The sequence below is a fragment of the Caloenas nicobarica genome, chromosome 1 (genome assembly GCF_036013445.1).
Source record: "Caloenas nicobarica isolate bCalNic1 chromosome 1, bCalNic1.hap1, whole genome shotgun sequence".
NCBI lineage: Eukaryota > Metazoa > Chordata > Aves > Columbiformes > Columbidae > Caloenas > Caloenas nicobarica.
Window position 1 is genome coordinate 62,134,779 of NC_088245.1, and position 11,023 is coordinate 62,145,801.

At 53.4% G+C, this 11,023-nt stretch overlaps 1 protein-coding gene across 1 annotated transcript; it reads right to left on the reverse strand.

Annotated features, from left to right (window-relative positions):
- Positions 1-7,576: 7,576 nt before the first annotated feature.
- On the reverse strand, positions 7,577-8,263 carry LOC135987647 (uncharacterized PPE family protein PPE16-like). The gene has a single exon (XM_065632719.1). The coding sequence runs from the start codon at positions 8,261-8,263 to the stop codon at positions 7,577-7,579; it is 687 nt and encodes a 228-aa protein (XP_065488791.1).
- Positions 8,264-11,023: the final 2,760 nt, after the last annotated feature.

Sequence of the window (11,023 nt, forward strand, 5' to 3'; positions counted from 1 at the left end):
TGTAAGCTCAAATAACGTTTTCTGAGAATTCTGTTTAGTTGCATGTCCTACAAGAAGCTGCTTGGACGGTGCAGACCTGCTCGCTTCAAGTGAGAAATCTCCAAGCAAATTTCAAATGCTGTGTATCCATCAGTATTGGCAGCCAATGTTTCGGTAAAGCCAACACCACATTGATAGAACTGAAACCGGACTTCAGTCCGGCAAGGGAAAACAATATCCAATAAATATGACAGCCAAAATGGAGTTAGAGACTTTGATGAATAAATTTATGACAACCTTACAGGCTAACTGCATTCGATTGGACTTGTAGTTTTGTCTATTCATAGCTACAACATAGAAACAACCTGTGGCTATTGTGGGACAGTATGATGAGAATGCTAAGAGACTGATATACTGATTGTTACTTTGATCAAAAAAATGCAGGGAATGAATTTAAGTCTTAATAGGCCATGATCCTTTTGTCATATATGTACCATTTGTGAAATCTAATTTTGATCTTTTTTTTTAATTTGCAATCTATGTCCTTGTAAATTGCACTAGCTGATTTTCTTAACAGTATAGCTTTTGGCATGCCTAAACGTAAATTGCTGCAGAACCTGCAAGTCTTTTACATCAGGTCACAGACCATGCTCGTATTTGGTCTGATCTCATATGCTTGCATAGTTTTTTGTTGATGGTTCAGGGAAGTCTCATAAAGCTGTAGTGGTCTGGCATGAAGAGAACAATTGGCATCATTCTGTAAAAATTATTGAAGGTTCAACCCAGTTAGTAGAACTTGGCGCCGCTTTACATTACTTAAAGCTTTTTAAGGAGGAACCTCTAAATTCGATTTGTGATTCTGAGTATGTAGTCAAGGTCCAATGTACGCATCTGATTCTGAATTTTTTTTTTAAAACAAAAAAGGGGAGAAGCAGAGGAAACATCACAAAACTGATTGTCAGAAGCATTGTATGTGATTAATCACTTATATCTAAGTAGTGCAGCCCAAATTCCCCCTGTGATGAAACACTTTACAAGTATGACCGAAAAACATGCTAAATCAGAAAGAACCTACATTAGTTATGGTCAAATCACTCGTTAATGGTCAATGGGAAGGGCCACATCAATTGATAACCTGGGGGAGAGGCTATGCTTGTGTCTTTACAGATCGAGGGCCGCAATGGTTGCCAGCGCGAAATGTGAAACCTGTGTCATCTTCCTGACGATGATTGCTGCAGCTGCTGTGTTTTGGATGCCTGCACAGACAAAGACTAACATGTGGATTACTTCAGCCAACACGACTGGCCAGGACTCCATATGCCTAGCTATGGCATCTCCGGAAAACCCGTTCCACACATGCTTGGTTGGCATCCCCCTTGACGACTACAGCAGCATCACACGACTGTTTCAGAGTAGTGGTCGGTGCAAAGGCATCGCAACGAACTGTAATAATACCAACATGGCACTTTGCATTAATTGTCTCCCGGAAGCAGATGTTGAGCGTCAGGAACTGGAATTGCTGGGATCTATGCCCATGGACGCTTGCATTCAGCTGGTTTGTGAACTGCACTGCAGAATAGAGCCACAATAGACTTTTTCTTATTAGCTCAAGGACATGGGTGTGAAGATTTTGATGGTATATGCAATAGATTGCTTAGTGGTTGGGGGCTTTCAGCGTGGTTGTTATCAGTTGTGAAAACGGGACTGATTGTTTTGATGATTGCTGTGATTGTATTACTAATGTTGCCATGCATGTTTTCTTTGCTGCAAAGGGCCCTGCAGCAGACAATGAAGGCAATTTTTTTAGCATAAAAAAGGGGGAATTGTGGAGGACTATGGTGGGTCCGTGGATCCCCTGATGGAGAGCACGGGAACAGAGATCAGCCTTGAAGATATTAAAGCCTACCCGTGAGAAAGATGGAAGTAAAGGAGTATCCGGAGATATTAAGGTGTACCCGTGAGAGAGAAGGGATGTATCCGTGAGAGAGAAGGGAGTAGAAGAGTAACATTGATGATAGCGAAATTAGCCAATGAGATGTTACTGCTGTAACTTGTAACCAATAGGGAAGAGACACATGAATTGGTAAAACTGTATAAAAATGCACTTGTGGCAATAAATGGCATCTACTACTTTCATCCTGGAAGAACGTGGTCTATGTCGTTTGTCTATCTCAAGGACGACAGTGCCATGCCGAGCCATGTCACGCCGTTCCGAGCCGTGCCGAGCCGATCCGTGCAGTGCCGAGCCGTGTCGCGCCGAGCTGTGCCGTGCGGAGCTGTGCCGTGCCCAGCCGTGCCGAGCCGAGCCGTGCCGTGCAGAGCCGTGCAGTGCGAAGACGTGCCATGCCCGGCCGTGCCGTGCCGAGCCGTGCCGTGTCGTGCCGAGCCGTGCTTAGCCGTTCTGAGCGGAGGCGTGCTGTGTGGATCCGTGCCGTGCCCAGCCATGCCGCGTGGAGCTGTGCGGAGCCGAGCCGTGCCATGCAGAGCCGTTCCGAGCTGTGCCGTGCAGAGCCATGCCGAGCTGTGCCGTGCCGAGCCGTTCCGAGCGGACTCGGCCCGAGCTGAGCCGTGCCGAGCCGAGCCGAGCCGTGCCGGCCCGAGCTGAGTCGTGCCGAGCATAGCCGTGCCGTGCCGTGCCGTGCTGAGCCGTGCCGGCCCGAGCTGAGCCGTGACGAGCCGAGCCGTGCCGAGCCGAGCCGTGCCGGCCCGAGCTGAGCCGTGCCGTGCTGATCTGTGCCGTGCAGAGCCATGCCGCCCGAGCCGAGCCGTGCCGTGCCGAGCCGTGCCGTGCCGTGCCGAGCCGTGCCGAGCCGAGCCGTGCCGAGCTGAGCCGTGCCGAGCTGTGCCGGCCAGAGCTGAGCCGTGCCGAGCATAGCCGAGCCGAGCCGTGCCGAGTCGAGCCGTGCCGAGCTGAGACGTGCCGAGCCGAGCCGTGCCGGACCGAGCCGAGCCGTGCCGAGCCGTGCCGAGCCGTGCCGAGCCGAGTCGAGCCGCGCCGAGCCGTGCCATGCCTGGAGATCCAGAACAGCTCACCGGCCAAATCCAGGAAGCCCAGGGCCATAGCCTCTCCGGCCAGGGGCCGGTTCGCCGGCATGGGCGCGGAGCGAGGCATGACGGGGGCGTGGTCACCGGCCCGGGGGCGTGGCCCGCACAGAGCCACAGCGGGCGGCGCTGGCGCGGGAACGGGCGGGCCGGGGCTGAGTGCCGGCCCCTGAGTGGGCGGGGCTGAGTCCGGCGCGTGTGGGCGGGGCAGTGGGCGGAGGGGGCGGGGAGAGGGCGGGCCGGGGCTGGGGGGCGGGGGAGGAGGTGGGCGGGGCCGGAGCGGGTGTGGGCGTGGCCTTGGCCGAGGCCCGTGGCGGTGGGCGAAGGGTGCGAGAGCGCGGGGAGCGTGCGTGGGGGGAGCGCTGTCCGCGGTGGCCGTGCGGCCAGCAAGGGCTGTTGGTGGAGGGGCTTTGTGGGGGCGCGGGGAAGGGGATCGGTGGGCAGAGAGGCTCCCCGGGCAGGTGTGAGGTGCCCAAGGCTGTCAGTGTTGCTGAGTCTTGCCAGCCATGCCGAGCCAAACCGAGCCAAGAAAGGCCATTCCATGCCATGCCGAGCCGTGCCGAGCCAAGTAATCCTGAGCCACGCCATGCCATGCTGAGCCTGCAGCGAGTCGAGCCATGCCGAGCTAGGCCATGCAATGCCACGCCGGGAGAAGCCATGCTGAGCCGAGCCGAGCCATGCCATACTGAGCCGAGCCATGCCATGCCATGCCATGCTGAGCCATGGTGAGCCATGCCATGCCGTGCTGAGCAGTGCCGACCTGATTCATACCAAGCTGTGCGGAGCCGTGTCATGCCGAGCCGAGCCGTGCCATGCCATGCCAAGCCATGCCATGCCATGCCTAGCCATGCTGATCCGAGCCTTGCCGAGCTGAGCCGAGCAATTCCAAGCTGTGCCACGCCGACCCATGCCGTGCCATGCCATGACATGCTGAGCCATGCCATGTCGTGCCGAGCAGTGCCGACCTGAGTCATACCAAGCCTTGTAGAGCTGTGTCATGCTGAGTCGAGCCATGCCAAGCCGTGATGAGCCATGCCATGCCATGCCATGCCATGCCATGCCATCCCGAGCCGTGCCATGCTGAACTATGTCTTGCCATGCCATGCAAAGCTGAGCCATGCCATGCCATGCCGAGCTGTGGGGAGTCGAGCCATGCCAAGCCGTGATGAGCAGTGCCATTCCGAGCCATGCCATGCTGAGCCATGCAATACCATGCCAAGCCGTGCCATGCTGAACTATGTCGTGCCATGCCATGCAAAGCCGAGCCATGCCATGCTGTGCCGAGCCATGCCGAACCATGCCATGCCGAGCAGAGCCGAGCCATTGCATTCCGAGCTGAGCCATGCTGAACCATGCCATGCCTAGCCATTCCAGGCCATACCGAGCCATGCCATGCCATGCCATGCTGAGTCACACCATACCGAGCCATGCCATGCTGAGCCGAGTCATGCTGAGTCATGCCGAGCCATGCCATGTTGAGCCATGCCGTGCCATGCTGGGCTGAGCCATGCCGAGCCGAGCCATGCCGAGCCATGCCATGCCATGCCGAGCCTTGCCATGCTGAGCCATGCCATGCTGAGCCATGCCATGCCACGCCAAGCTATGCCATGCCGTGCCGAGCAGTGCCAACCTGAGTCATACCAAGCCGTGCGGAGCCGTTTCATGCCGAGCCGAGCCATGCCATGCAACGCCGAGCCATGCCGAGCCATGCCATGCCGAGTCATGCTATGCTGATCCATGCCATAACATTAATGGACTTATTCTGTGGTAACTAGTTGTAACAGACTCCTTAGTAAATTCACTGTGCTAGTTTTTGAGGTCATGGGAGAGAAATAAAGAAGGAAAGAAAGAAAGAAGGAAAGAAAGAAGGAAAGAAAGAAGGAAAGAAAGAAGGAAAGAAGGAAAGAAAGAAGGAAAGAAAGAAGGAAAGAAAGAAGGAAAGAAGGAAAGAAGGAAAGGAAGGAAGGAAGGAGGGAAGGAAGGAAGGAAGGAAGGAGGGAAGGAAGGAAGGAAGGAAGGAAGGAAGGAAGGAAGGAAAGACGAAAAGAAAGAAGGAAAGAAAGAAGGAAAGAAAGGCCATTTTTTGAAACCAATGGAATGCCAAATTTGGAAAAAAGTTTTAACAACTGAATTCTCGTATTTGCCAGAAAGTCCTATATCTCTCTTAGGTCAAGATTTGTTAAGTAAATTGTAAGCTCAAATAACGTTTTCTGAGAATTCTGTTTAGTTGCATGTCCTACAAGAAGCTGCTTGGACGGTGCAGACCTGCTCGCTTCAAGTGAGAAATCTCCAAGCAAATTTCAAATGCTGTGTATCCATCAGTATTGGCAGCCAATGTTTCGGTAAAGCCAACACCACATTGATAGAACTGAAACCGGACTTCAGTCCGGCAAGGGAAAACAATATCCAATAAATATGACAGCCAAAATGGAGTTAGAGACTTTGATGAATAAATTTATGACAACCTTACAGGCTAACTGCATTCGATTGGACTTGTAGTTTTGTCTATTCATAGCTACAACATAGAAACAACCTGTGGCTATTGTGGGACAGTATGATGAGAATGCTAAGAGACTGATATACTGATTGTTACTTTGATCAAAAAAATGCAGGGAATGAATTTAAGTCTTAATAGGCCATGATCCTTTTGTCATATATGTACCATTTGTGAAATCTAATTTTGATCTTTTTTTTTAATTTGCAATCTATGTCCTTGTAAATTGCACTAGCTGATTTTCTTAACAGTATAGCTTTTGGCATGCCTAAACGTAAATTGCTGCAGAACCTGCAAGTCTTTTACATCAGGTCACAGACCATGCTCGTATTTGGTCTGATCTCATATGCTTGCATAATTTTTTGTTGATGGTTCAGGGAAGTCTCATAAAGCTGTAGTGGTCTGGCATGAAGAGAACAATTGGCATCATTCTGTAAAAATTATTGAAGGTTCAACCCAGTTAGTAGAACTTGGCGCCGCTTTACATTACTTAAAGCTTTTTAAGGAGGAACCTCTAAATTCGATTTGTGATTCTGAGTATGTAGTCAAGGTCCAATGTACGCATCTGATTCTGAATTTTTTTTTTAAAACAAAAAAGGGGAGAAGCAGAGGAAACATCACAAAACTGATTGTCAGAAGCATTGTATGTGATTAATCACTTATATCTAAGTAGTGCAGCCCAAATTCCCCCTGTGATGAAACACTTTACAAGTATGACCGAAAAACATGCTAAATCAGAAAGAACCTACATTAGTTATGGTCAAATCACTCGTTAATGGTCAATGGGAAGGGCCACATCAATTGATAACCTGGGGGAGAGGCTATGCTTGTGTCTTTACAGATCGAGGGCCGCAATGGTTGCCAGCGCGAAATGTGAAACCTGTGTCATCTTCCTGACGATGATTGCTGCAGCTGCTGTGTTTTGGATGCCTGCACAGACAAAGACTAACATGTGGATTACTTCAGCCAACACGACTGGCCAGGACTCCATATGCCTAGCTATGGCATCTCCGGAAAACCCGTTCCACACATGCTTGGTTGGCATCCCCCTTGACGACTACAGCAGCATCACACGACTGTTTCAGAGTAGTGGTCGGTGCAAAGGCATCGCAACGAACTGTAATAATACCAACATGGCACTTTGCATTAATTGTCTCCCGGAAGCAGATGTTGAGCGTCAGGAACTGGAATTGCTGGGATCTATGCCCATGGACGCTTGCATTCAGCTGGTTTGTGAACTGCACTGCAGAATAGAGCCACAATAGACTTTTTCTTATTAGCTCAAGGACATGGGTGTGAAGATTTTGATGGTATATGCAATAGATTGCTTAGTGGTTGGGGGCTTTCAGCGTGGTTGTTATCAGTTGTGAAAACGGGACTGATTGTTTTGATGATTGCTGTGATTGTATTACTAATGTTGCCATGCATGTTTTCTTTGCTGCAAAGGGCCCTGCAGCAGACAATGAAGGCAATTTTTTTAGCATAAAAAAGGGGGAATTGTGGAGGACTATGGTGGGTCCGTGGATCCCCTGATGGAGAGCACGGGAACAGAGATCAGCCTTGAAGATATTAAAGCCTACCCGTGAGAAAGATGGAAGTAAAGGAGTATCCGGAGATATTAAGGTGTACCCGTGAGAGAGAAGGGATGTATCCGTGAGAGAGAAGGGAGTAGAAGAGTAACATTGATGATAGCGAAATTAGCCAATGAGATGTTACTGCTGTAACTTGTAACCAATAGGGAAGAGACACATGAATTGGTAAAACTGTATAAAAATGCACTTGTGGCAATAAATGGCATCTACTACTTTCATCCTGGAAGAACGTGGTCTATGTCGTTTGTCTATCTCAAGGACGACAGTGCCATGCCGAGCCATGTCACGCCGTTCCGAGCCGTGCCGAGCCGATCCGTGCAGTGCCGAGCCGTGTCGCGCCGAGCTGTGCCGTGCGGAGCTGTGCCGTGCCCAGCCGTGCCGAGCCGAGCCGTGCCGTGCAGAGCCGTGCAGTGCGAAGACGTGCCATGCCCGGCCGTGCCGTGCCGAGCCGTGTCGTGCCGAGCCGTGCTTAGCCGTTCTGAGCGGAGGCGTGCTGTGTGGATCCGTGCCGTGCCCAGCCATGCCGCGTGGAGCTGTGCGGAGCCGAGCCGTGCCATGCAGAGCCGTTCCGAGCTGTGCCGTGCAGAGCCATGCCGAGCTGTGCCGTGCCGAGCCGTTCCGAGCGGACTCGGCCCGAGCTGAGCCGTGCCGAGCCGAGCCGAGCCGTGCCGGCCCGAGCTGAGTCGTGCCGAGCATAGCCGTGCCGTGCCGTGCCGTGCTGAGCCGTGCCGGCCCGAGCTGAGCCGTGCCGAGCCGAGCCGTGCCGAGCCGAGCCGTGCCGGCCCGAGCTGAGCCGTGCCGTGCTGATCTGTGCCGTGCAGAGCCATGCCGCCCGAGCCGAGCCGTGCCGTGCCGAGCCGTGCCGTGCCGTGCCGAGCCGTGCCGAGCCGAGCCGTGCCGAGCTGAGCCGTGCCGAGCTGTGCCGGCCAGAGCTGAGCCGTGCCGAGCATAGCCGAGCCGAGCCGTGCCGAGTCGAGCCGTGCCGAGCTGAGACGTGCCGAGCCGAGCCGTGCCGGACCGAGCCGAGCCGTGCCGAGCCGTGCCGAGTCGAGCCGCGCCGAGCCGTGCCATGCCTGGAGATCCAGAACAGCTCACCGGCCAAATCCAGGAAGCCCAGGGCCATAGCCTCTCCGGCCAGGGGCCGGTTCGCCGGCATGGGCGCGGAGCGAGGCATGACGGGGGCGTGGTCACCGGCCCGGGGGCGTGGCCCGCACAGAGCCACAGCGGGCGGCGCTGGCGCGGGAACGGGCGGGCCGGGACTGAGTGCCGGCCCCTGAGTGGGCGGGGCTGAGTCCGGCGCGTGTGGGCGGGGCAGTGGGCGGAGGGGGCGGGGAGAGGGCGGGCCGGGGCGGGGGGGCGGGGGAGGAGGTGGGCGGGGCCGGAGCGGGTGTGGGCGTGGCCTTGGCCGAGGCCCGTGGCGGTGGGCGAAGGGTGCGAGAGCGCGGGGAGCGTGCGTGGGGGGAGCGCTGTCCGCGGTGGCCGTGCGGCCAGCAAGGGCTGTTGGTGGAGGGGCTTTGTGGGGGCGCGGGGAAGGGGATCGGTGGGCAGAGAGGCTCCCCGGGCAGGTGTGAGGTGCCCAAGGCTGTCAGTGTTGCTGAGTCTTGCCAGCCATGCCGAGCCAAACCGAGCCAAGAAAGGCCATTCCATGCCATGCCGAGCCGTGCCGAGCCAAGTAATCCTGAGCCACGCCATGCTGAGCCATGCTATGCCATGCTGAGCCTGCAGCGAGTCGAGCCATGCCGAGCTAGGCCATGCAATGCCACGCCGGGAGAAGCCATGCTGAGCCGAGCCGAGCCATGCCATACTGAGCCGAGCCATGCCATGCCATGCCATGCTGAGCCATGGTGAGCCATGCCATGCCGTGCTGAGCAGTGCCGACCTGATTCATACCAAGCTGTGCGGAGCCGTGTCATGCCGAGCCGAGCCGTGCCATGCCATGCCAAGCCATGCCATGCCATGCCTAGCCATGCTGATCCGAGCCTTGCCGAGCTGAGCCGAGCAATTCCAAGCTGTGCCACGCCGACCCATGCCGTGCCATGCCATGACATGCTGAGCCATGCCATGTCGTGCCGAGCAGTGCCGACCTGAGTCATACCAAGCCTTGTAGAGCTGTGTCATGCTGAGTCGAGCCATGCCAAGCCGTGATGAGCCATGCCATGCCAGGCCATGCCATGCCATGCCATGCCAAGCCGTGCCATGCTGAACTATGTCATGCCATGCCATGCAAAGCTGAGCCATGTCATGCCATGCCGAGCTGTGGGGAGTCGAGCCATGCCAAGCCGTGATGAGCAGTGCCATTCCGAGCCATGCCATGCTGAGCCATGCAATACCATGCCAAGCCGTGCCATGCTGAACTATGTCGTGCCATGCCATGCAAAGCCATGCCATGCTGTGCCGAGCCATGCCGAACCATGCCATGCCGAGCAGAGCCGAGCCATTGCATTCCGAGCTGAGCCATGCTGAACCATGCCATGCCTAGCCATTCCAGGCCATACCGAGCCATGCCATGCCATGCCATGCTGAGTCACACCATACCGAGCCATGCCATGCTGAGCCGAGTCATGCTGAGTCATGCCGAGCCATGCCATGTTGAGCCATGCCGTGCCATGCCGGGCTGAGCCATGCCGAGCCGAGCCATGCCGAGCCATGCCATGCCATGCCATGCCGAGCCTTGCCATGCTGAGCCATGCCATGCTGAGCCATGCCATGCCACGCCAAGCTATGCCATGCCGTGCCGAGCAGTGCCAACCTGAGTCATACCAAGCCGTGCGGAGCCGTTTCATGCCGAGCCGAGCCATGCCATGCAACGCCGAGCCATGCCGAGCCATGCCATGCCGAGTCATGCTATGCTGATCCATGCCATAACATTAATGGACTTATTCTGTGGTAACTAGTTGTAACAGACTCCTTAGTAAATTCACTGTGCTAGTTTTTGAGGTCATGGGAGAGAAATAAAGAAGGAAAGAAAGAAAGAAGGAAAGAAAGAAGGAAAGAAAGAAGGAAAGAAAGAAGGAAAGAAGGAAAGAAGGAAAGAAAGAAGGAAAGAAAGAAGGAAAGAAAGAAGGAAAGAAGGAAAGAAGGAAAGGAAGGAAGGAAGGAAGGAGGGAAGGAAGGAAGGAAGGAAGGAAGGAAGGAAGGAAGGAAGGAAGGAAGGAAGGAAAGACGAAAAGAAAGAAGGAAAGAAAGAAGGAAAGAAAGGCCATTTTTTGAAACCAATGGAATGCCAAATTTGGAAAAAAGTTTTAACAACTGAATTCTCGTATTTGCCAGAAAGTCCTATATCTCTCTTAGGTCAAGATTTGTTAAGTAAATTGTAAGCTCAAATAACGTTTTCTGAGAATTCTGTTTAGTTGCATGTCCTACAAGAAGCTGCTTGGACGGTGCAGACCTGCTCGCTTCAAGTGAGAAATCTCCAAGCAAATTTCAAATGCTGTGTATCCATCAGTATTGGCAGCCAATGTTTCGGTAAAGCCAACACCACATTGATAGAACTGAAACAGGACTTCAGTCCGGCAAGGGAAAACAATATCCAATAAATATGACAGCCAAAATGGAGTTAGAGACTTTGATGAATAAATTTATGACAACCTTACAGGCTAACTGCATTCGATTGGACTTGTAGTTTTGTCTATTCATAGCTACAACATAGAAACAACCTGTGGCTATTGTGGGACAGTATGATGAGAATGCTAAGAGACTGATATACTGATTGTTACTTTGATCAAAAAAATGCAGGGAATGAATTTAAGTCTTAATAGGCCATGATCCTTTTGTCATATATGTACCATTTGTGAAATCTAATTTTGATCTTTTTTTTTAATTTGCAATCTATGTCCTTGTAAATTGCACTAGCTGATTTTCTTAACAGTATAGCTTTTGGCATGCCTAAACGTAAATTGCTGCAGAACCTGCAAGT